The sequence below is a fragment of the Dreissena polymorpha genome, chromosome 3, assembly GCF_020536995.1.
Source record: "Dreissena polymorpha isolate Duluth1 chromosome 3, UMN_Dpol_1.0, whole genome shotgun sequence".
Lineage (NCBI taxonomy): Eukaryota > Metazoa > Mollusca > Bivalvia > Myida > Dreissenidae > Dreissena > Dreissena polymorpha.
In genome coordinates this window covers 142,625,103-142,651,604 of record NC_068357.1, presented here as the reverse complement: position 1 = coordinate 142,651,604, position 26,502 = coordinate 142,625,103, and the positions used below count along the sequence as shown (strand labels likewise).

The 26,502-nt window shown below is 36.2% G+C and overlaps 3 protein-coding genes across 13 annotated transcripts in view; 2 read left to right on the top strand and 1 right to left on the bottom strand.

Annotated features, from left to right (window-relative positions):
• Nucleotides 1-26,502, top strand: part of LOC127871754 (uncharacterized) — a 343,111-nt gene that overhangs the window by 53,673 nt on the left and 262,936 nt on the right. The gene's annotated exons all lie outside the window — the stretch shown is intronic.
• Nucleotides 1,858-18,211, bottom strand: LOC127871746 (golgin subfamily A member 5-like). 7 transcript variants are annotated; one of them, XM_052414903.1, is made up of 16 exons: nucleotides 18,137-18,211; nucleotides 16,838-17,322; nucleotides 15,957-16,013; nucleotides 14,761-14,991; nucleotides 13,894-14,113; nucleotides 13,289-13,412; nucleotides 12,531-12,627; nucleotides 9,811-9,917; nucleotides 7,802-7,969; nucleotides 6,716-6,844; nucleotides 5,909-6,007; nucleotides 5,512-5,661; nucleotides 4,774-4,849; nucleotides 3,967-4,063; nucleotides 3,235-3,298; nucleotides 1,858-2,630 (listed from the first exon to the last, which is right to left on the bottom strand). In XM_052414903.1, the coding sequence occupies exons 2-16, from the start codon at nucleotides 17,298-17,300 to the stop codon at nucleotides 2,523-2,525; spliced, it is 2,190 nt and encodes a 729-aa protein (XP_052270863.1). In that variant the 5' UTR covers nucleotides 17,301-17,322; nucleotides 18,137-18,211; the 3' UTR covers nucleotides 1,858-2,522. The 7 variants fall into 7 exon arrangements, with proteins under 7 accessions (XP_052270863.1, XP_052270864.1, XP_052270862.1 ...); XM_052414904.1 differs by having other exon boundaries at nucleotides 18,106-18,176; XM_052414902.1 differs by having other exon boundaries at nucleotides 18,061-18,172.
• LOC127871748 (uncharacterized) overlaps nucleotides 18,173-26,502 on the top strand; it is a 27,739-nt gene continuing 19,409 nt past the window's right edge. The window contains exons 1-3 of one of the 3 annotated variants that reach the window (XM_052414909.1): nucleotides 18,173-18,331; nucleotides 21,679-21,770; nucleotides 22,540-22,724. In XM_052414909.1, coding sequence (XP_052270869.1) covers nucleotides 18,309-18,331; nucleotides 21,679-21,770; nucleotides 22,540-22,724 — 300 coding nt within the window. In that variant the 5' untranslated portion in view covers nucleotides 18,173-18,308. Of the gene's footprint in view, nucleotides 18,332-19,835; nucleotides 19,972-21,678; nucleotides 21,771-22,539; nucleotides 22,725-26,502 lie in introns of those variants that run through there. The other 2 variants (XM_052414910.1, XM_052414912.1) reach the window with 2 other exon arrangements.

Here is a 26,502-nt window from a genome sequence, read left to right as displayed (position 1 = left end):
GGGGCGGGAGAAGGGGAGGGCACGGGGATGGTTTGGGTGGAGTCTATTGTGGTATGTCAGGTAAGAGTAGTTTTGTCAAAGTATCAATCAAATCTAATCATAAATAAAGAAGTTATGGCAATTTTAGCAAAATTTAATAATTTGACCTTGAGAGTCAAGGTCATTCAAAGGTCAAGGTAAAATTCAACTTGCCAGGTACAGTAACCTCATGATAGCATGAAAGTATTTGAAGTTTGAAAGCAATAACCTTGATACATGTACTTTAGAAGTAAAGTGGAACGAAACACAAAATTTAACCACATATTTAAAGTAACTAAGTCACAAAAGGGCCATAATTCAGTAAAAATGACAACCAGAGTTATGCAACTTGTCCTTTTACTGTACCCTTATGATAGTTTGCGAGTGTTCCAAGTATGAAAGCAATATCTATGATACTTTAGGGGTAAAGTGGACCAAAACACAAAACTTAACCAAATTTTCAATTTTCTAAGTATAAAGGGCCCATAATTCCGTCCAGATGCCAGTCAGAGTTACATAACTTTGCCTGCACAGTCCCCTTATGATAGTTAATAAGTGTTGCAAGTATGAAAGCAATAGCTTTGATACTGTAGGAATAAAGTGGACCTAAACACGAAACTTAACCAATTTTCAATTTTCTAAGTACAAAAATGGCACATAATTCTGTCAAAATGCCAGTCAGAGTTACATAACTTTGCCTGCACAGTCCCATTATGATAGTTAGTAAGTGTTGCAAGTATGAAAGCAATAGCTTTGATACTTAAGGAATAAAATAGACCTAAATACAAAACTTAACCAAAATTTTCAATTTTTTAAGTATAAAAAGGGCACATTATTCTGTCAAAATGCACGCCAGAGTTATCTAACTTTGCCTGCCCAGTCCCCTCATGATAGTAAGTAAGTGTACCAAGTTTGAATGCAATAGCATTGATATTTTCTGAGAAAAGTGGACCTAAATGCAAAACTTAACCGGACACCGAAGCCAACGCCGACGCCAAGGTGATGACAATAGCTCATTTTTTTTTTTCAAAAAATAGATGAGCTACAAAAAATGTTGCTAGTATTTCAAGAATCTCGATTATTTTCAGTAGTTTTTTCGTTCCAGTTTGTGTCCTTCTTTATAAAACTAAATTTGTAAAACGTTAATTCGAATTTTCTAATCTAAAGTAATCTGTATATCAAACTATATATATATATAAAATGTTGGTCCCAAAAACAGTATTCACACATTATTATTAGTGTTGATTCTGAAGTCGCATCTTGGCATTAATGCCAGACAGATTTTTTTGCCTTCTATTGTTATCTTGCTTACCGAAGCCGTGTTCATCAAGGAATGGGATTTTAATCAGCATCACATTTATAATACAACACAGAATATCGCTATTTCAAAATGTCCTGATTCAAACTATTTTGTGTTAAACTGTATATTGAATTTTTATATGTACATCATGAATTTAATGATTTTACCAATAGAATGAGGCCATCACCATTTATGTGATAAGAAATTTGATAGATATTGTCATTGCAGGCAAAAATATTCAATATGGAAACAAAAATACACAATTCCAGGATATCTCATTAAGAAAAGCTAGAAACTGTGATATTAAGAATTTATTAACATTGATTTTTTACTTTCTTACCTTTTGCAACTTAATCTATTCTAATGAGAATATAAGATTGCCAAATACAGATAGGTCTATTTAACGAGGCTTAAAACCCTGACCTAAAAGCCCTAGAGTGGTTCATATTTTTGTGCCATGCAAATGGACCTATCTGCATTCAACAATTACCTGATTTTGTATGTATAATATTATCATTTTCTCAAAAATCTTGAAACAAAAATGGCTTCAGTTGCCAAAAAACATGGTGAACATCATATGACATCTTATACGCGTCTTACAGTTTTGTCCCTGACACTAAGTTCACTAAATTAAGTTGTTTTTAATAATGCTGGGCATGAGGATGAGATAAATTACACTACAAAATTTTGTATAATCAAAAGCAAATTTTTGATCTGTAACAGTAAACTGCTTTTACAATACAAAATGTTCAATACAGGTCTAACCTTCATTGATTCAATACAATCCTCAAGTACATGCAAACATTGATTGGACCCACAATCAGACACTGCATCCAATCCAGACTTAATGTACTTGCACCATTGTTACCATCATACAACATGATGTCAAAATAGTAAGAGATCATGTAGCAAATTCGAGTCCTTTTTTTAAAGCCTGATGCAATTTACTATTACCAGTAGTAAGAGTTTGAACCTTCAATTGCAAGGGATATGAAGCCAACAAGGAAATCACAACCTGTCAAGTAGTTCATTTCACAAACATAGAAATCAAGGTGCACCAGTTCAATTGAAGGCAACTTCCAGTTATTGTTCAGTTCTGACACAACATTTCATAAAAATAAAGATGATCTGTCTAAACGGTGCTGGTTGGAGCTTTAGGGCATCACTGAATCATGTGGACAATGTTTCATACAAGTAATGATGATCACTTTTGAATCCCCTGGTTGATCTCATGCGGCATAATTGAATCAAGAGAATGCATCTCAGGCTGGTAGGTGAGGAGAACAAAGGTCACCCACAGGTGTAGCAAGATCTGAAAACAGAAATTAAATTATTAAGGAAACAATGTATATTGACCTTAGCCACAGGAAACATTGAACAATGCCATGTTTAAAAACTAGAATGAAGTAAAAATGTTTTTTATAAGATTGAGTCATGTTATTGTTTAGCCAGACAACTTTTGTTTTCTACACTTCAAACTAAGAACAAATAAATATACCCAGTCACACAGACCAATGCAATCTTAACAATGTCTGGAAATAAGGTTTTAAGTTTCATTACAAAAGGTTAATTAAAAGTCATAAATGTTTAATCTATTTTTAGTTACAAATGACAGTTTTGTGCATGATTAAAATTTGCTTTTAATATAACTTTAAACATGTGCATTTGAATGATACAGATACATTTGAGTATATCAATAACAGTATATATTGTTATTGAAAGAATGATTCTGGCCATAAGTGAATATGGTTTGTTGATGACCATAAAATGTGACAATAATTTGAGAGAAGATTGTACTGATCCAGTATTTATCACTTTTTGCCGTTTGCTTTCAGATCTTTTATGCGTGTTGCACGAACATTTAAATGTTCATTTGCATTGTTCTCAAAAGACATACCATTACTATGAATACGTACCATGTACAATATTACAAACACCCTTGCTATTGGGTACCGTCTAAGGAAAATTCCCAATCGAATGCTGAAATATACAATTTATATAGTAAGGAAATTTAGCCAAGATCAAGAGAACCCCTTCATGTAATTAAATTACAATAACTAGAGACATTACATGAAAATGAGTTGAAATCAATTACATTAAAAAATGTCCTAATCCTAAAATCTCTGTCATTTTATGAAGACTAAACTCACACATATACCATTCTATTAAGCAAAAGTCCATGAATGTATATACCCAGTACAGTAAGTATGTTCAGGTTACTAACAAGATGCCTTGTTCAATAAACGCTGATGGCTCCAGTGGAAGCCTTGTAGGTATCAATTAATTGGCCAATTTGAATAGGTCTGAGTCCAAAATTAGATCAATGTCATGGTTAAAATGAGGTCAAATCATGTAATTGTGCTGAGTGTTGAATGGAAATATCAACACATTTTAGTAAGCAGTATTGATAGTAATATAACAGTCAATTTAAGATAATGAATTTTGACCTTCTGAGAAGGTCCAACAGTAGGTCAATTTCAAAATCGAAATGAGGTTAGGTGATGTGGGTGTGTTACGAGTGTTCATAGATAACATCCATGCAAGTGTCTAAGCTTTGCAGCAGGCAGTATTGATGTTAGATAAAACATGTTATGTAATGTGGATTTTTAAATAAAAATTAAGACATGTTACTGTCTATATCTTTTTACCTGAATTTATCAATAGTGTTGGCTGCTCTCTTCATCTTCCTTGTGACCTCAGAATCGTTGTGTGCTTCCCTCATGAATACAGGCAGTCTGTGTCGGACTTGAAATAACATCAGAAGTTGTTCATGTGTATCAAATTACATTATCATTCTTCTGCTACGGCATTTTCTGGTCATATTAGTATCCTATCTCTTGTGCTCACTGAGAATGTATTGTAAATCAACAACAACTAAAACATCAAAGGCAACCAATTTAACATGTGATCTTTCACAAAAGTAACCTATAGCCCCTCACTGCTTTGCTAGCTAAGTTTAAGGGCAAACAGTTTTCATTCAAATTGAATGAAAACTGTTGCACTTTGAGATAGGAAACTGCTCCCAAAAAGACAAGTTCAACATTAAGCTGATTTTGAATTAGGCCTCTCAATACGCCAACAAAGTACCCAAAACATGTTCACGAAGTCAGTTGAAGATCAGATGAAAAATGCTGGACTAAAATGGCCCCTTTTTTGACAATGTAAGGACATGAGCAAGTCTATTTGAACGTCTTTCTGAGAAAACTGGCCTTAATGCACCTGTATACAGTATCGCCCTAGATTAGCCTATGCAGTCTGCGACACTTTCCTCTTTTCAGGATTATATCATTTAAAGAAGGTCTTTTCTTTACATAAATCCAGTTGAAGCAGAAAGTTTGTTGGTCCTGATAAGCTTGTGCGGACTGCAAATGCTAATCTGGGATGACACTTTGCATGCATGCATAAAGCTCAGTTTTCCCAGAGGGAGTCTCATATAATCCCACTAGACCACTCACCCTCCTCCTCCTCATGTACAGGTATCACCGTGGTGTTGGTCCGCACAGCAGACGCTTGGATGTCCTTGTACTGTTGCTGTCAAGAGGACAAGGATCAAATAGGCATGAACAATTACCTAACATGACAAATATTTAATGTTGTTGCGTAAGGCAAGGCTTTGCCAGTATTACAATCAATATAGGAGTCCCCTGATGGTGAATCTTGACAATTAAAGATTGTACTACATTCATAATGCTCTTTATATTTATATGTTTTACATTTAATAAAAAAAATTGTATGTCTTTTTGGCACAGCAGTTTGGTGTTGTTGTTTTCAATCAGATGTTCAGCTCTGGGGAATGCTGTTGTGCATGAACCTTAGATTGTTTGCCATGTGTGTACCTAGCTCCGTGATTATATCTTTACACATACTTTTTGCGTTAAATTATTTTTATTTCTGGATATATCATCAGTAGCTATTTTTACCTTAAAATATTAAAAACAACTAATGCCACATGCTTATCAGTGACAACACTTAACATTAAGACATGATTTTCAATCAGAAGAAGTTTCCCTAAAACGAACAAATGTAGTGTTTCAGATAAGCACAGGCTAATATGGGACAATGCTTTACACACATGCATAAAGTGTGGTTTTCCAAGAGACTGACTCACTTCAATTAACTTAAATCTTCACTTAAGTATAACAAGATTACCGAAGTAATTAGTAGCGTTGTGAATACATGCTAAAACAGCTTACCCCGAGTCTCTCGAGCTGCAGTCCCAGAGAGTTCTTCTCCGTGCTCAGTGCCTCCACCATGGTCTGTTTCTGTATGAGGCTCTCTGTGAGCTCTCGGACTCGAGACTCCAGCTCAGACTCTGTTGTAGAGCTCATGGACTTTGTGGCAAGCTTCAGCAGTATTGAAGGGATATCATTATTATGATAATTTGCTACTCTGTCATGTATGAAGATACATGATGCAAAGCATTTTAAATTGTTATAACAACATATTACGTTAACACTGCATTCTGATTGGCCAATCCACCCATGTGACCTGTTTTTCAATTAAGTGTAAATACTCATTACCCTACAATTGTGTTAAAAAAACAAGTGGCTAAACTGCATAATTGTTTTAATCAAATTATTAACAGCTCACCTGTCCCCGTAACCTCTCTACCTCTGTCTCCCTATCACTGATGCGTGACTGGAAGGATGTCTTCTGTCTACTCAGTTCCTCTATGGAATACTGCAACTCCTGATAGAAACAGATGTACAATCTTGAAAATATCTTTTTTAGAGAAGAAATATATGTTTAAATGTGGCCAAGTTTTAAAAAGTTTTGAATTTGAAACTTTGCTATATTTGGATAACTATTAAAAATGGTAGCAGTATATTCTTCTGGTAAATTATTTGAAAGCTTAATATTCTCAATTTCTCTGTCAGATACAATAACTGTATCCAATACCTTTCAACCTTGTAACAAGAGATGTGTTTGTCAGAAACACAATGCCCCCTAATGCGCCGCTTTTGTTTTTTTGACCTTTGACTTTGAAGAATGACCTTGACCTTTCACCAGCTCCATGAGATACACATGCATGCCAAATATCAAGTTGCTATGTTCAATATTTCAAAAGTTATTGCAAAACTTTAATGTAAGGTTAAAGTTTTGGTGACAGGATGACAGAATGACAGACAGACAGGCCAAAAACAATATTCCCCGATCATTCGATCCGGGGGCATAAAAAATGCACTTGTATCAAATAAACATTAAACAAACTAAAAATAGGTATATTCAGACTTCACCTAGGTAGTATGTTACCTTTTTAAGTTTGAGTTGCTTCTTTATATCAAACGAAATACACAACAAACTACTTCTAGATAGTATCGTACCTTCTTAATAATCGGAAAAGATATAGTAAATCAAATAACATACACAACAAACTACACCAAGACAGACTGGTACCTTCTTGACTTTGAGGAGCTCCTGTTCAGCGTCCTCCCGCCTGTGTTTCTCTTCCCCTATGTTCTCTTCAAGGGAGGCAATCGTGTCCTGGGCCGTATCACCCTCCTGCTGCAGCTGACCTTCTAGGTCCTATTTACAGAATACCGGAATATATAAATCACCATAAGGATTGCTATGGGAAAACTGGGCTTAATGCATGTGCGTACAGTGTCATCCCTGATTCTGTGCAGTCCGCACAGGCTAAGCAGGGACAACACTTTCCGCGTTTATAACAAAAATTGTTTGAAAGAAGTCTCTTCTCAATTAAAATACAGTCTAGGCAGAAAGTGAAGTCCCTTATAAGCCTATGTTGACTGCACAGGCTAATCTAGGACGACAGAAATGTATTAAGACTCATTTTCCCAAAACAAGACTCATCATCATCACAATGCTGCATCTCCACATCAGGGTATTTTATTTCACCCCCTGATTACTGGGTTTTTGGCCAGTGTTACGCATCTTCTACACCATGATAAGTGGGATTTCGCACAGTATAGCCCATTCAAGAGTGAGACTATTTTTCATGCAAGGAAAATGATTTGTAGACATTTCTTTTTCATTTTGAGAGAACTGATTTTCAATTTTCCAAACTATTAGCTATAAGATTGCCAACTATACCATATGCAGGGATCATAAGATTATTGGTTTGTAAAAATTCAGACTAATTTGATCTATAAGAATTGGGCTATATTTCATGACATGTTTGTTTTGTTTGTTATGGTTTGGGGTTTGAGAAAGAACTTGAAAATCTTATTTTGCTAAAACCTTGAACAATGGTTTAGTACATGTAAAGTTCCATCCAATCAAGAGCATTCTGAGATCTTGAGAGAAAATACACAAACATGTGTATACAAATAATATATTTGTTATCAAAGGACAATAACTCCCTGAAAAAATTATTGGAACAATATGAAAAAAAGAGCATATTCACCGGATAAGGGTACTGCATATTAATTTTCATCATATTACAGCATTTATAAAGTATTGCAATTGAAACCAACTACATAGCGAACTTGCACAAAAAAAGGATGACAGCAAGAAACCAACCGCTAGCTCCACCCGAAGGTTCTCAATGGTCATTCTTGACTGCTGTATCTCCTCCTTGAACATGTCCCTCTCCTGTTTCACTGTGTCGTACTCCAGACTGGACACCCCACTGGCCTCTCCTGATGCTCCCGATCCCTCACGAAGTGTAGCAATCAGACGCTCCTTGGACTGATTGGGCAGAACAGCATACAATTGATCAGAATTGTGATTGTTTTTAAAGAGTAATAATAAGTTCTTTAAAAGAGGACATAACTTGTATGATCTTTAATAAAGGATGATAAAAAAAAATAAGCACAAGCACAACCTCCTATCATTATGAACAGTTCATGCAAGATGTAAATTGTACATGGAAAGTGTTGAAGACATGACAAGGACTAAGCTTTGGACACAACAGCCTATACATGAGCCATACATGTATCATACAGAAAAGTTGTATGCCATATGAGGCCATTTACTTCCACACAATTCTGCGTAATCGCACAGTCTGCTCAGAAGCTATGCTGTCCAATATAAAGTCATATAGGCTTATAGGTCATATTAAGGTTTCATAGTTTATATGCGGACAAGGTAGCTCATGGCTATATAGTGCGGATGAGCAGGCTGGTTCGGAGCAACCCTAGCCGCATATTGCTTTAGGCTAATTAGTGCATGACCTGGCAAATGAAGTATCATACATTCTGCCTTATTAACCAAGAAATATTAATTGTATTGGCTATTTATATGAAATAAGGTAGCTAAGTGTTTTCAAAATATATACATGTTAAGCTACACATAGACATAAGTAAATATATGTATATAGTACATATCTGAGCCAGAGGAACACCTTGATGGTGATACACTGAGGAACAAGTCTGAATGCATTGGATTGCTGCTGATATATATGGTGATATGTATATACATGTCTTCTTTAATACTTAGATAAGCTAATCTGAGCACTAAGCCCACATGTATTATTTGACTGTCTATTTGTGGTGCCTGTATGCTCAGACTTGATTGAACCAAATATACAATCATCAAGTACTGGTACAAATCAGTGTAAAAACCTTATCAATATCAAATCAGATCAATTCTTATACGAGCTGTTTGTAAAACAGTTTCGTTCACTCTTGTTCAACAGTAATCTACTTGAAAACTAAGGTGAAAAACGTTGGCTTGGAATCAGACAAAACGGTAAATTTTACAATTTAAAGATCATAAGTTTATTAACTCACCCACTGTCTGCCTGTGACATTTCCTGTATGCCGTCAAGTATTTTCACAAAGTTTGGTGGATATAATTTTTAAGACAGAGAGCCGAAACAAATAAAGAATGAAAAGACCAACCAGCAGACAAATGTAAACCAAATTATCTTTCCGCAATTGGATGTGTGGTGGTGGGGGGGGGGGTGTGCATAATCACTCAAGAACAAGAAACATGGCAATGCCCCAAAACCAGGTTTTCAATATCCTACTTATTAGTTCATTTTAATATACCTCTATTCAAACTTAAGTTATTGAGCAGAAACAGTTTGTTTTATAAGTTTTTAATAACATTGAGGTTGACCTTGATAAAACCAGCTCAAAATGAAATCCTCAAGCAAGGTCTGCATTTAAGCTACAAACATTACAAAAATTCATCACATTATATCATTCAAAAGTAAAGTTATTGAGTGTAAACAGTTTTACAGCCTTCAAATTAATTCCAAAGCAAAGTCTCCATGCAAACCTTTTATATCAAAGGTTTAATGACGATTGGTCCATACGAACTAAAATTGTCTACTTAAAGCCACCTGTATCAGCAACCTGCACGACCACCCACTAAAACTCAATGTAATAACCAGGATTTGCAACTTTGTTAAAATCCTTTTTTAAAAACAGGGTAGAATGAATGAAGTAACCAACAGACTTATGCACAAACTTCACCACCTCTGATGGAGCTATTAGACTTATGCAAACCAAAATGCTATGCAGGGGGATGGGTTACATAATTCTGATACCAGCAGGATCTGACGGGTGACATAACACTAATACCTGCAGTATCCTCGTGGCCTTCTCCTTATACTCAGACAGCTCCTGCTTAGCACCTTCCAGACCGGAACGCAGCTGCTTTATCTGGTTGTTTAGTTCCAACACCTTGCCTGAAAATCAGTTGCAGAATTTGTGATTTAAATACTTCATGTTTAATTTAGAACACATGAATGTCAAAATCTTATGTAAATAACTTATACATAGAAAGAAGGTTAATGCGTGCAATCTGTTCATCATGACTAAATTGTTATTTTCCAGTCCGAAATTTTTCTTCCTGCCTAACTTATTTCACTAGCGCCCTCAGTATGGTGGTGTTGCTTTCCTTTTGTGTATGCTTGAGCACACGCATTTGCGGCTGACATCCTGAAAAGTTCTTCTTTCTTCTTTTAGTGAGATCATCTTGGTGGTGTCTCTCTCCATGATCAGTTTCGATGTCCTTTGTCACCAGAATGTTTTTGTAATTTCCAGCTCGATATTTAGAAGTTTCTTGGAGTTTGATATTGTTCTCTTGACTGTGGATAGTCTAATCCTCATCCCTGGCTTGGGTCAGGTTTGACAAGAAAATGATGAAAAGATCCTCCAGACAGAATAAACAAAACACTGCAAGACCGCACCTGGAATAAGGCTTCAACTCATGGATGATAGCTACAGTCCCACCAGCAGGCACAAGGGCCAAACTTTGCGCATCATCCCCATTGCAGTGATATCCACGCCAATAAAAGAGATGGATCAGACCACAGGCATTTCTCCACTCAGAACAGAAGGGAATGCAAAGTCATGAAGCAGATCATGAAGCATGGATTTTCAGTGGATCATCTGATGCACAGCACAGAGAACAGCCACCCAGTGCGAAGACTGAAAAGATCTAGCTTTTTCAGAGAAAGCAAAGCAAATGTACTGGAGTTTTGTCCCCTGGGAAAATACACAAAGACTCATCACCAGTAAGGATAACCCACAATCTCCCCACATAAGACAAATACATTGACGTGAAGAAGCCCTCATGCTGACAAATCTTGAACAAAGGATGCATAGTTTAAAGCCTACACATATGGGTCAACATCATATGCAGTGGAGAGAGGGAGCTAAGTGCAGTATCCAGAAGCCTTCCAGTGTAAATACTACAGAATGAGGCTGATGCCTTGATCCATGCTGCAAACACAATCAGCAGTAAAGTAGACCAAAACCCCCAGATAGTCTCAGATAGTCTTTGGTTAATATGTATTCTAAGTGCTGAAAGCAGCATCAGCCAACAAACTGCTTTCAGCATGGACTTCCAGCGGATCCACTCTAACCCAGATAACACAGAAATAATGAGACAGACAGAAAATGAAAAAGCTGGGATCAAGAATAACAAGATGAGAAAAAAATCAATCTTGAAAAATGAACACCATCTTCAAGTACCTGCTCAGAGATGAACAATAGGGTACAGTCGACTAAACCAACACATGTACAAGAGCCTCAAGCCCATTTTTTCTCTAAAGTGCCTCGCAGAGAAGCCGACACAACGGCTAAACACATCATTCAGGAATGCAGGGACCACCAACGAATGAAGGGAAATTCTGGAACCTGTGAGACTACAAGAGCAGCTGTTCAGACAGGTGCAGGCTTTGAGGATAAACTGTTCTATCCTTGCCTTCTGACTCGAATTAAAGCAACAACAAGCAAATTCGTTGAATTGATATCCCCCGCCCATATGCTTCTTGACACAAAAGGGTTATATTTGACACTGAAAAAAGCATTTTTTCAAGATACAAAGGGCCATAACTCTGTAATTAACAGATGGTGTACAATGTCATTTGGCGTGCATCATCCTCTTGTCCATATATATACTCATACCAAGTTTCAATGAAATCCGCCAAAGCACTTCCAAGATATGGCTCTGGACACAAAAGTGCCTATAGTAAAAAGCATTTTTTTCAAGATACAAAGGGCCATAACTCTGTTTTTAACAATGCCATTTGGCTTGCATCATCCTCTTATGCATATATATAATCATACCAAGTTTCAATGAAATCCGCCAAAGCACTCTCAAGATATGGCTCCGGACACAAAAGTGCCTATAGTAAAAAGCATTTTTTAAAGATACAAAGGGCCATAACTCTGTTTTTAACGGATGGTGTACAATGCCATTTGGCGTGCATCATCCTCTTATGCATATATATACTCATACCAAGTTTCAAAGAAATCTGCCAAAGCATTTCCAAGATATGGCTCCGGACACAAAAGTGCCTATAGTAAAAAGCATTTTTTCAAGATACAAAGGGCCATAACTCTGTTTTTAACAGATGGTGTACAATGCCATTTGGCGTGCATCATCCTCTTATGCATATATATACTCATACGAAGTTTCAATGAAATCCCCCAAAGCACTTCCAAGATATGGTTTTGGACACAAAAGTGCCGGACGGACGGACGGACAGCCGGCCGACAACGCCAAAACAATATCCCTCCGCCTCTGGCGGGGGATAATCAAGAAGTAAAAGAATATTCCATGAAATTTTGAAAATATTATCAGATCATTGTTTCAAGTACTTATTTAACAAAAAATTGACTTATCCAAGCAACACCACTAAAATAATGCAAATTAGTTTAACCGATTGACCAAACAATAACGGATCAGTACATTCATTTACTAAATAAATGAAACAGAAATTTGTTGTTATTATGACTTAACATAATGCCCCAAAAAGGCCAATGCAAACTGCACACTTGTAATACACTACCTTTCTCATCTGCATATTTCTTTTCAGCTTTGGCCAGGGCCTCTGTGAAACCTCTCTGCTCTTCTTCTAGCCTAGACTGCCTTTCTACTGCCTCTTCCTATATATATAAGCCTTGTTCTGAGAAAACTGGGCTTAATGCATGTGCGTTAAGTAAAGTATTTCCCAGATTACGCGGTCTGCACAGGCTAATCAGGGACAATACTTTCGGTTTTTTTACGGAATGTTTACAGCATATGCAAATGCAACACATTTAAATTCAATTTAATAAAAAAAAAAATTTAAAACCTTAAAATTAATTTTTTATAAACGTTTTTTTGTTTCATACATTGATATTGTAGTTTTGAACTAAACAAGGAAATTTGTAAAATTAATACCCCCTCCCCCTATAAATTAAAATAAATAAGGTTGGGTAATGTCTCACCTGTGATGTGTTTTGCAAACAGACGATACAATGCAGATTATATCCATTTCATGAATCAATTATCCTTGAAAATGAAGGTAACATTTAATTCTTGAATCAATTAACATGGAAAACTTTGACAAAAAAAGATAATTTTCTTGTATTGCAATTTCCTCTTTTTATTGAAACGAATGAGTTAGCAAGGAACACAGAACCATTACCCTGCTTTAGTAAGTGTTACCTTTCCTGAAAGCTTTATTGGAACAGACAAGTAAGAGCTTAATACTTGGACAGAATTATTGGACTTCTTGTGTAAGAGACACATCCTCATCACACTGTTTAAGTATGAGTAACCCACCTTGAAAGCTTTATTGGCATCCAGTTCCCTTTGAAGTGCCATTTCCACCTCCGTGAGTTTCTGTCTCATGGAGTCAAGAGCCTGGCTGTGAATGCCACTTGAGTCACTGTGATCCCGAAGGATTCTGTAACAAACATACAATGTTATGCAGAAGTGTAAATTAAGCCTTGATACTTTGGGAGAGGATAAAACACTTTCCTCATGAAAGGATTCACTAACTGTCATTGCTAGTATCTCTATCAGATTGCCCCAAAAAAGGCTCTAGATCGCTCACCATAATATGTTGTCTGTGTCAACTATTAAGTTAATTCCTTAATTAAAATAAAAAACGGTCTTACTGACTGAATAAAGCAGTGGCATTTATAGAGTGGTCTCATGATGCAATTATTAAATGCATATATGACCTTGATTAACCCAAAATAAATGCAAATATACAAAACTTGATTTTTTAATTTTAATTTAATTTTTTCATTTAAAAAAAGAGTTCCTTTAAACAAACAATTACAAACGGAAATTGCGGACCGCACAGGCTAATCTGGGACGACACTTTACGTTAATGCTTTAAGCCCAGTTTTCCCAGAAGAAGACTCGAATGAAGACTGCACCTGTTTCTCTCTGACTGAAGCTGCTCCAGTGACCTCTGCCTGGTCTCCCTCTCTCTGTCAGCCTCCTCCAGCCGCACCCGTAGCACCCCCAGCTGTGTGTCCTTCGCGCGCAGGCTCTCTTCCAGGTCTGACTCCCGGTTCTGGAGCTCACGCACCAGCTGGTCAGACCGGGATGATGACCGCGACTGTTCAATTAACTTCTCACGCATTAGGGCCAGCTCTGTAATACATTGATGTTAATTTCCAGGAATTATTTTTTTGCCGTTCTTAGCACAAATGCTGGCTCAGTTTTTCATGTGAAGAATAACTGCACCCCAGTTTTATGGGAAGTTGTGCATTATGAGCATAATTATTAAGCCCAATTTGTGTTTGTCTTTTTTGAGCTTAACTGTTCAGACATTTATTTTAAGCATGACTGCACGGTAGCTTTGCAAGAAACTAAACAGTTCTAACAACAACTTAAATTTAATGTAAAAACAAAAAGTCTTTATGACTGTTCTCAATATGACCAGTTATTATTGTACATAAAATAACCAAATATAAAAGTTTATATTGGGACGTTTTATCATTATCTTGTCAATTAAATAACATTTGAGTCTTGCTCAGTGATAACAGGGTTTAATGCATGTGCTTAAGGAGTTGTCCCAGATAAGCCTGTGTAGTCTGCACAGGTTAGTCAGTGCAACAATTTGCAGGCTGATGTATTTTTCTTTTAAATGAAAGTATCTTCTTAACAAAAATCCAAATTATGCTGCAAATGTCATTCCTGATTAGCCTGTGCTGACTGCACAGGATAACCTGGGACAGCACTTTATGTACATGCATTAAGCTCCGTTTTGCCAGAGCGAGGCTCAATCATCTACACACCATTCTCTGATGCCTTGGCACGCTGCACCAGTGATGCCATTTCCTGATTAAGAGAGGCAATCTCGTTTTTCAACAGTCTATTTTCGAGGTCCATGGACGAAGTCGACATGACCTTGTCATGAGATTCCAGCTCCTGGTTGCTATGGACACTGTTGCTAGGTGACTGGTCTTGCATGGCATCCTCCAGGGCAGCCAGGTTCATATCTGTGGGACTGTCCCTGCTGTCGGTGCCTAGTAGGGACAAATAAATAGAGACATTGTAATTTACTATTACACTTCACATGAAAGGAAATAATATAAAGTACATGATTTAGGCTGGTTATATATGGTTACATAGTAAATATCCAGAAGTTGTTATTTAATTAAAATTATTTATGAATTTCTTTACATTTAACAAGGAAACAATTCATTGTACATGCACTTTTTTTAGAAGGAATAAAACATTTACAATTACACAATTCAAACTGGAGGATGGGTAGAGGATGCCTATTCATTCCATGAAAAAGGGAGAGAAGCAGGAAGATAATACATTGGATAAAACAAATTCAGCAGAAACATTAGCATTTGCAAATACAGGGGACAAAAATTACACTCCTCTGTTCGTATTAACACATTAAATCTTGAAAGGACGAGTGAATTTCCAAAAAGTTCTCATCCTACAGGACAAGTGGAAAATTCTATTTTCTGACCAGGAAGACTCTTTTTCATTGAATCAAAAACCTTTTCTAAAAGCATAATTTTTCTGAGTTGAACTGAGTCATTGTAAATTTCTTATGGCAGATGCTTGTTGATATGCGAGATTGTATCCTGAGTAATAATGTTTTTTAGGTGTAAACTTTCCACATGGAATATAACAGTGAACTGTCTACAAACTTTTTATACTGTTTTATCAGCTGGAATGAATAATCTGAGTAAGCAACAGTTCTGCAGTGATAAAGGAAACTCTGTAAATCAAATCAGTCCCTTGAAATCTTTATTTCACACACACTTGAAGGAAAAGTGCATGTATTTGCAGGAAAAGTGGACATTGTAAGAAACTTGTTCTGCAGGACTAGTTCAGTCTGGAAATATGTGTGTCCCCTGATTCTACATGTATTTGCACTTTGTTAATGAGGTTGCTGTTAAAGATTAGAGGGTAGCTAGAAATACTATACATATTCACTGGCTGGCACATTTATGTCCTAAGGAAAACTTACTTTCTTTTAATGGGTTGGCAACACCAACATCATGGTCACTAACTGAATTTATTGTTTCTGTATGTAAAGAATTATATGAATTACACAACAGTTTACACAAAATGGGTTTGGAATAACTGCTTATGGTGCCAATTTGTTACAGAGAAAATTGAATGACTTCTAACAATAGATGTATTTATATAATCACAAAAGTAGTAAAATACAATACCAGTACTTCATGGAATGAAATTAATAATACAAGAAAAAATGATAAAAGTACAACACTTCACATATAAGACTAGGGCCTTTCCACAATGTCTTTCTAGAAATATTAAATAAACATTGCATACATTTATCATAAGTTCAGATTATTTTTATATGTTTGACTTATGTTTAATAGATATCCAATATCCAATAGCAAATAACAGATCAATGTCTTTACTCTTATGAACATGTTATCAAAGTGCCCATACACAGAGGAATACTGTAAATGTTGTATAAAATAACAGCAACCTACATTCAATTTCTACAGCACTGTACATATCCATGATCTATTTTCAACAACACAATAATAAATAAGACAAGAGCACCGCATAACGGGTGCCACGCTCGGCTGCAACAGCTTGTCAGAATTTTTTTTTAGAGGTCACAGTGACCTTGACCTTTGACCTAGTGACCCAAAATGGGTGTGGCGTGTAGAACTCATCAAGGTGCATCTACATATGAAGTTTCAAAGTTGAAGGTGGAAGCACTTAGATTTAAGAGCCAATGTAAAGGTTTTAGCACAACGCCGGCGGACGGCGAGCAGGCTATGACAATACCTCAGGTTTTCTCCGAAAACAGCCTCGCTAAAAATGAAAGCAAAAATACTTTGTTATATTAATCATAAAATGTAACTTTACCAGGCATTTCCACATGAACCATGGAAGAGCCACTAGTTGATATGGACGATCCATTATCGCCACCACGCCCACCCTTGTTCGATATCACAGAAGATGAACTTGACTGTCTGGAATGTCGCTGGCTGCTGGCTGGAGTACTCTTCCTGCGCTCAGTTGGCTCTGGGCTATTCAGGAACTCAAATAACGCCTCATCTTTGTCCACTTTCTTTTTCACAGATGATGCATCCAATTTCAACTTAGCAGTTTCAGCTTCCTGGTAATCATGCAATTTTGCAGGGACACTCTGAGTAGGAGTGATGCTTTTTTGACTTAAGAAAGGTGTGTGACCTTGTATGTTGGCAATGCCTGTAGGCTTAGTGTTGATAGCTTGGTCTTCCTTTTCATGAAGAACTTTGGCAGCCGTCTGATCAAGACTGTTCAAAAAGCTTTCAGCTTTGCCTGTCAAGCCTGATAACCAAGCCATAGTGGGGTCAATTTTTTCTCATCTGAAAATAATAATTGTAATTTATCATTAAATGCCTTATAGGTAGCTTTTAAGCTTGGTATATTTTTTATATATGTCAGAATATAAACTTAAATTGCTGCATGGTAAACTCAGTTTGGAGTAGGGATTTAGCCTTAAAAAGGACAGGGTGACCTCTTTCATAATTATTGATCTTTTGGTAAACTTTATATGTTTTAAGTGACTAAAGTTTACTTTTGCCACTTAAGTACCCCCTACTGCCACCCCCTTTCCTGTGGTATTCAGCTTAAGCTAAATCCCAAGTGATGTCAGACCTAAATGCCATGGTTAAACACAGTTTGACTTAGAGGTTAAAGGGAAGAGTGTAGCTTGCATGGGTAATAAAACATGATAAGCTCAGTACATAGAGCTCTCATGCTAGTGTTACAGAGGTTGTGGGTTCATGCCTCTCACTTGGCACAATGTCCTCTAAGGTTTACTTTAGACAGTTGATAATGATAAGAAAGTACAAAAACACACAAATTGTTTGCAATTTGCAAGAATATTGTAAATGAAAAGGTAGACTTAGTACAAGTAATTTATACATATTTTAAAGTTTTAAAAATCAGCAGAGCAAATGAGTAGACGTTTATTTGTAACCAACGTAACTGCGTATGTCAATATCCGAATACAACATATCCGATTACTACTACAAATTAAACTAACGTTAACCTTAATTAAATACGCATACAATCATAAACGAATTTAAATATAATCCTACATATGGGAGAAATTTACAAATTTATGCCGATTATAAGAGTTTTACATGCAGTTAAGTGAATTAAAATGCAATTTACGGAAGTGACATGTAAACAAAAATACGGAATTTTTTTTTTGTTAATCAAACGCTTCCTCGTAATGTATTCAAGCGCCGCTGCGATTTCATGCCGGAGAAAGTTGTAACTGTCAGTTTTCATACACTATAATCATTATGATTAAATAACAATTGACATTAGAGCGTGAGTCAACATGAAAGTTGTAGCTTTAATCAGGTACAAATTGCAATAAGGTTAAACGAGTGTATTAAGAGTTTTTCTGGTCTCTATTAATTATACTTGCATTATTACTATAAGGCTGCACTCTACTAATAAGCAGTACAGTTCACTGTCTCACCATTTTGCCAGACTAAAAATATATTGGTAAAACACTCTTGCTGCAGACCTGTTTACTTCTAGGATTCGCCGTAGTTACTACGGATTATTTGGCTAAACTACGCACTACGGCCAGTACTGAAAAACAATGGATCCATCAATCAAAATGGTCAAATTTCAGTTTTTGTACTTTTGCTTATTTTTCGGTCTTTGCGGGTAATTTATGAATCATAATCATTTTGGCGCTTGCGTAGTAAGAAACGTTAAAATTCAAGCCTCCCGGTGAACGAGTGCTGATCGAGCTGACGAGCTTGTCGAGTCGTCACCCAACGACAACTGACTTACGTATTGGTTCGCAAATTTAGCCGAATATATACGATTTTACGTTGCAATCCAGTATACACATCTCTTTCTCTATTGCGGAGAATACCGACGATAGTCGATGTATCGAGATTGAGCACGCCTGTTTTTACACACGTCCAAGATGGCGGCAAGCAGACGAGAAATTGCGATTAACGGCGAAAATAATAAATACCATTCAAATTAACAATGGATATCATATGGTCATAAGGGAATAATGTAATGCATGTGTCAATTAACACAAAATACTACGTTTGAGATAAAAAACAACAACAAATATTTATCAGAAATCTGCACAGTGAATGTGCGTCACGGAAACGAGTGTCGGGAAATCGGAGTTCAGTCTACTGACAAAGTAAAAGCATTTATTATAATAAGATGAGTATCGTTCGAAAATGGAAAGAGACAAACGTGATTTGATTTATATATTTGTGGATCTGTGTATACTCGGATTCATATGCATATTTTGCTTTATTATGTTTGTTACGCTGTACAGTTTAATGAAATAGCATTGAACTGAGGTTGTCAAGTGCAAGATATTGAAAGGTAAACAAATAAAATATATCCATTTAATACATCATTAACACAACAAGAACACTAAAGGGTGTTTGTCAATATTTGTTTATGTTTTCCCCTTATGATATTTAATTAAAAAAAATACTGAATTAAATAAATAGCTACTCTTAAAGAGCTTATGATCAAATGGTGTATTTAAGAATCTATAGATTGTTGCAAGTTTAATATGCATGTGGATTGATATTAACTAAATATTGTCTTCATTGTAAGAAGACATTAAAGCAGCACTTTATAATATAAAAATGCTGTCAAACATGCATTTAAAAACAATTTTTATTCTGTTACTTATAATCATATTTATAATGCTTAATGTTTCCCAATTTCATGGTTTATTTTATCCAATTTCATAGTTTATCACGCTAATTTTCCCAATCCAAAATAGCACATGCTGAAACAAATAAAAGCAAAAAAAAAATTCACTTAACAGATTTAATTATTAGCAAGTAAATTCATCTAATGCTTTATGGACCGTTAAACTGATATGTGACCCAGTCGTGGTGTTTTAATGCTCAAAATGATTGAAACGGATACAACTACTGACAACAGCCCAAAACTACTGAGAGATGCCTTCCATATTACTGAGAAGCAATCGGTAGGGTAAACAGGTCTGTTGCTGTAAAATATATTTTTATGCCCTGACAAAGTGAGTCTCAGTAATTTGTTTGTCTGTTTGTCCTGTTGGGTGTGTCGGCAACAAGAATCACCTTCCAGTTAACTTTTCAGGCAATTTCAAAATCTCTTTAATAAAAAAAAATCACTGTTGAGGGACAGGGTCAATTTATAACACTTGTATTGCTTGTTTAAAAGGCCACACTTTGATGCATAGGTGCAAATAAGGGGGTTATAAAGCTTGTTATCAATTCTTTAGAATAAAAGAAAAAACTAATCTCCTGTTGGCATCTAGTCCATATAAACGGACTCCCAGAACCTTCGATAATTTTTGCTATGGCGGCTCTGGGAGTCCATATGCACTCCTTCATACACATGGGTGCAGTTCAGGGCACGGAATTCGTGGGCTTCACTAAACAGAGTTACAAACGTCGTTCAAGACAAATTGAGGAAAATAATGAATAAACTTCATAACAATGTTAAATTGACCTGAATGGAAACCTACGGATGTTATCCTTTGTATGCATCCGATAAAAACACGACAATGTTTTAACACACTTTTCTCGCTGAGATTGCTATGTTTAAATTTGAAACAGTGTATTCTGTATCGAATACCACATTGTTATAGACTTTTTGGCTCCAACACATAACGCGACATACAAAATATTAGTGTAATGCGATCTGACCTATATTGGGTCAATTTTCCAATATGCGGACACAGCGTACAAAACAAAACCTTAGTCAATACAAATCAATTATTTCTTGCTTTAATGGTACCATTTGGATGAGTTTGTGGTTTAGATAGGTGAATTTTAATAAGCTCTTGCAGTTCCAGTGTTCATTAACCTTTGAATTGTTGATAACATTTTGCACCCATGAACAAGAGAGAGCGCATTGCAACTCTCAGCCTAAGCTGAGAGTTGAATTATTGCAACTGGTTGGCATCATGGCATTTGTTTGTCTCAAAACATGTATTGTGTCTAAGTCACATCTAGTTAACATTAAACAGTACATATCAGACAAGATAAAAAATATCTCCACCAGCAACAATCAGTGTAGTTTATAAAAAATAGCTTAAAATTGTGTGTATTGTATGTATTTACTACTGACATGAACCATTTTAATCATTATATTAAATCTGGCAAATCAAACACTTGTAAGATCATATAATTCTATTTCAGTGATTTTGTTTCTTAGATAAAAGGTGAAATTAAACAGAGCCATTTTTTATGTTCACAGTCTGATGCATTAAGCATAGGTATATCCGTACGCACATGCATTCCAAGGATTTTTGTTTTCAACTCTTGCATATTTTCTGGTGGATCTTGCTTAAACTTGTCAACCCCTCTGCTTGGCTGATTTTGCTCTAACTTTCACAGCTGAGATAAATCTGTGGACTGTGGATGATAGCTAAGAAATGAATTTTGACTGAGACCACTTATAGCAGAGTTATGGCTCTTTGACCTTTTCTCCACTGTAGAATATGTGGTGACAATGTCATGTCCAGACATTTGTTGTGGGGGCTTTAGTATCTGTGAAGCATTTCTAGTTTTATAAAATGCATTTATACCCTAAAACTTAATGTTTTAGATATCTCAAATACGATTTCATATTATTGTGTGGTATCACATCTGTTTGGCATGAGGGAGACACAGACACGGGCATTATCAAAGCCACGTATTGTAGTTGTCATTTTCTTTCAGTGGGGGCAAAGACAGCTGCTACAACATGATGCAGTGTGTGGCGGAAGGACATGAAATAGTTGCTCTTGCAAACCTGAAACCAGTTGAGAAAGGTGAGATGTGGTTGACTTTTGTGCAAAAGCTTGACTGTTTTTGTAGTTAATGAACTATATGGTAATAATTTATATTAACGAGAGGGCCTGAAAGGCTTAAAGTCCCTCACCTGAGATACAAAGGGACTGACGTGTTCAGTTCAGCCCAAGATATCATAAGAACAAAATGTTCTGACCAAGTTTCATGAAGAGTGAACTAAATATGTAAGATAACAAGGTTTTACGATAGCCATATATGGATAACTTCCCTGCCACCTGGCAGCCATTTTTTTAACAGACTGGAACCATTTTTGAGCTCATCCAAGAAATCATTAAAACAAATGTACTGACAATTGGAGTCAACTAAATTAATTTACTTTTTTTATAAATATTTTTATGTAATCAAACAGGAAGCATCATGTGAACTCCTTTATTTTCTTTTAATTAGATCAATTATCCCTCTAGTTTAGTTTTAACATATTTATTTTAGCTTGATTGCCTAATTGGGCTTATTTAGATGCTCTCAATTCCGTATCCTGGTACTAGAACCAGTACTTGGTTTCTATGAGGGAGATCAAAAGAATGCTGTTTTTGTGGGGATCGAGGCGGACATTATATCCACTACGCCCAGGCAACTCCCTAATCATCACACTAGTTCTATGAATATTTTAAAGAACCCTTTGCTAGTTTTAAAATACTAGTAATAGTGCATTTTATGTTGCTTGTGATTATAAAGATTCTGGTACTAACTCTGTTATTTAAAAAAAAAAATTTATGTCACGATCCATAGATGAAATAGACAGCTACATGTACCAGTCAGTAGGACATAATGCCATAGACTTGTATGCAGAGGCGATGGGTTTGCCATTATATCGAAGAGAGATCCTGGGTTCATCAAAGGTCACAGGTCGTGACTATCACCCAACCAGCGATGATGAAGTGGAAGATTTGTATGAGCTGCTGAAAACTGTCAAAGTAAATAGATTTAGCAATTTTTATGATTAATTTTCACTAAGCTATACTAGTCACCTTTTCACAGGGTCAGTGTAATGCTCTGTTAAAGGTTTGCATGCAGCAATTCCAGTTCTGTGTAATATCTACAGATACATGTATTTAAGACTATGTAGGCTATCAACTTTAAACTTAATAGACCTGTAGATACTGTAATTACTCTAAGTTTTCAGACATCCCTGTTTTTAGAACAAATAAATATTTTTCGTGACTCTAAATTTTCTGATATACGGGTTTTTGTTTATAATGAATTACACTAATTTTTTGGACAGTTTATTGTAGAATGCTAATTACCAAAATTCTGCCCTGTTGCGTTTATCTGGTGATACTTAGATCATGTGTTGTTTACAATCAGATTACCGGTAAGATGAATGCATTAAGGCGATGAGCCATCGATTTTGTATTAATGGGTAAATTACTATGTATACTGGTAAAAGTGAAACATACATACAAGTAATTATACCACCATAACCATTGATAATAGGGCCTATATAGGAGTCACTTTGTCAGTCTGTCGGTCGGTCTGTCTCAAAATTTTATCCGATCTTCACCAAACTTTGTCACAAGTTGTATCTAGATGATATCTAGGTCAAGTTTGAATATGGGTCATGCCGGGTAAAAAACTAGGTCATGGGGTCACTTATTGCGTTTAAAACCAAAAGTTTGTCAGGACCATAACTATGTCATTTATTGTTAGATTTTAAAAATGACTTGGTACATATTTTGTTCACCATCATTGGACAGTGTGTCATGCGAAAGAATTACGTTGATATCTCTAAGGTCAAGGTTACACTTGGAGTTCAAATGTAATGAACTTGTCCGGGCCATCACTTTGTCATTCATTGTGAGATTTAAAATCATCTGGCACATTTGTTAACCATCATTGGATGGTGTATCAAGCGAAAGAATTATGTTGATATCTCCAAGGTCTAGGTCACACTTTGAGTTCAAAGGTAAAAAATGGCCATAAATGAGCTTGTCCCGGCCATAACTATGCCGTTCATTGTGAGATTTTAAAATCTTTTGGCACATTTGATCACCATCATTGGACAGTGTGTCATGCGTTAGAATACTTAGAAATCTCCAAGGTCAAGGTCACACTTTGAGTTTAAAGGTCAAAGATGGCAATAAATGAGCTTGTCCGGGCCATAACTATGTCGTTCATTGTGAGATTTAAAATCATTTGGCACATTTGTTCACCATCATTGGACGGTGTGTGATGCGAAAGAATTACGTCGAAATCTCCAAGGTCAAGGTCACACTTTGAGTTCGAAGGTCAAAAATGGCCATAAATGAGCTTGTCTGGGCCATAACTATGTCGTTCATTGTGAGATTTATAATCATTTGGCACATTTGATCACCATCATTGGACGGTGTGTCATGCGAAAGAATTACGTTGAAATTTCCAAGGTCAAGGTCACACTTTGAGTTCAAAGGTAAAAAATGGCCATAAATGAGCTTGTAGGGGCCATAACTATGGCGTTCTTTGTGAGATTTTAAGATCATTTGGCACATTTGTTCACCATCATTAGATGGTTTGTCATGCGAAAAAATTACATCGATATCTCCAAGGTCAAGGTCACACTTTGAGTTCAAAGGTAAAAAATGGCCATAAATGAGCTTGTCCGGGCCATAACTATGGCGTTCATTGTGAGATTTTAAAATCACTTGGCACATTTGTTCACCATCATTGGATGGTGTGTCATGAAAAAAAATTACGTTGATATCTCTAAGGTCAAGGTCGCACTTTGAGTTCAAAGGTCAAAATTGGCCATAAATGAGATTGTCCGGGCCATCATTATGTTGTTCATTGTGAGATTTTAATATCATTTGGCACATTGTTTCACCATCATTGGACGGTGTGTGATGCGAAAGAATTAAGTCGATATCTCCAAGGTCAAGGTCACACTTTGAGTACAAAGGTAAAAAATGGCCATAAATGAGATTGTCCGGGCCATAACAATGTCGTTCATTGTGAGATTTTAAAATCATTTAGCACATTTGTTCACCATCATTGGACGGTGTGCCATGTGAAAGAATTATGTAATTGTTGATATCTCCAAGGTCAAGGTCACACTTTGAGTTCAATGGTAAAAAATGGCCATAAATGATCTTGTCTGGGCCATAACTATGTCATTCATTGTGAGATTTTAAAATTACTTAGTACATTTGTTCACAATCATTGGATGGTGTGTCATGCAAAAGAATTACGTTGATATCTCAAATGTCAAGGTCACACTTGGAGTTCAAAAATGGCCATAAATGAGCTTGTCCGGGCCATAACTATGTCATTCATTGTGAGATTTTAAAATGACTCTGTACATAAATTTTGTTCACAGTCATTGGACGGCATGTCATGCGAAAGAATTCATTAGTTTAAAGGTCAAAATGGCCATAAATGATATTTGCTTAATAATTCTTAAAAATCGCCATAAATTAGCTTTTTAGCTCACCTGATTGCTCGGGTGCGCTTTTGTGACCGGTCTTTTTCCGTCTTCCGTCCGTCCGTCGTCCACATTTGGTTTGTAAACACTCTAGAGACCACATTTCATGTTGGATCTTCATACAACTTGGTCAGAAGAGATGTCCCAATGATATCTCGATCAAGTTCGAAACTGGGTCATGCTGGGTCAAAAACTAGGTCACTAGGTCAAAAAAAAGAAAAACCTTGTAAACACTGTAGAAGTCACATTTTATGGCCAATCTTCATGTAACTTTGTCAAAATGTTTGCCTTAATGATATGTTGGTCGAGTTCAAAAGTGGTTCCGGTCCGTTGAAAACCATGGCCGCAATTGGGCGGGGCAGTTTTCCTTATTTGGCTATAGAGAAACCTTGTAAACACTCTAGAAGTCACAATTTTTGCCCAATCATCATAAAAGTTGGTCAAAACATTGGTTTTATTGATATCACGGACGAGTTCAAAAATTGTCCAGATCGGTGAAAAAACATGGCCGCCAGTGGGCTGGGCATTTTTCTCTATATGTATATAGTGAAAACATGTGAACACTCTAGAAGTCACATTTTTGGCCCAATTTTCATGACATTTGGTCAGAACATTTGTTTCCTTGATATGAGAGTTGAGTTCGAAAATGGTTCCGGTCAGTTTTAAACATGGGGGGGGGGGGCTGTTTTCCTTATTTGGCTATAGAGAAACCTTGTAAACACTCTAGAAGTCACAATTTATGTTTGCTCAATCATCATGAAAGTCGGTCAAAACATTGGTTTTATTGATATCTCGGACGAGTTCGAAAATGGTCCAGATCGGTGAAAAAACATGGCCGCCAGTGGGCGGGGCATTTTTCTCTATATGTATATAGTGAAAACATGTTAACACTCTAGAAGTCACATTTTTGGCCCAGTTTTCATGAAATTTGGTCAGAACATTTGTTTCCTTGATATGAGAGTTGAGTTTGAAAATGGTTCCGGTCAGTTGAATAACATGGCTGCCAGGGGGGGGGGTGGGCGGGGCAGTTTTCCTTATTTGACTATAGAGAAACCTTGTAAACACTCTAGAGGTCACAATTTTGTTTCAGATTTTATGAACCTTGGTCATAATATTTATTTTTGTAAGCAAAGTTTGATGTTTGGTAAGGGGGGTCTACTCAAATATATGTCACCAGGTCAAATCTTACAAAAACATAATCACTCCATATGCCAGAGTTTTGGTTCAATAATGATGAAACTTGACCAGGATGTTTGTCTGGACAATATCTAGGTCAAGTTTTACGTTTGGTAAAGATT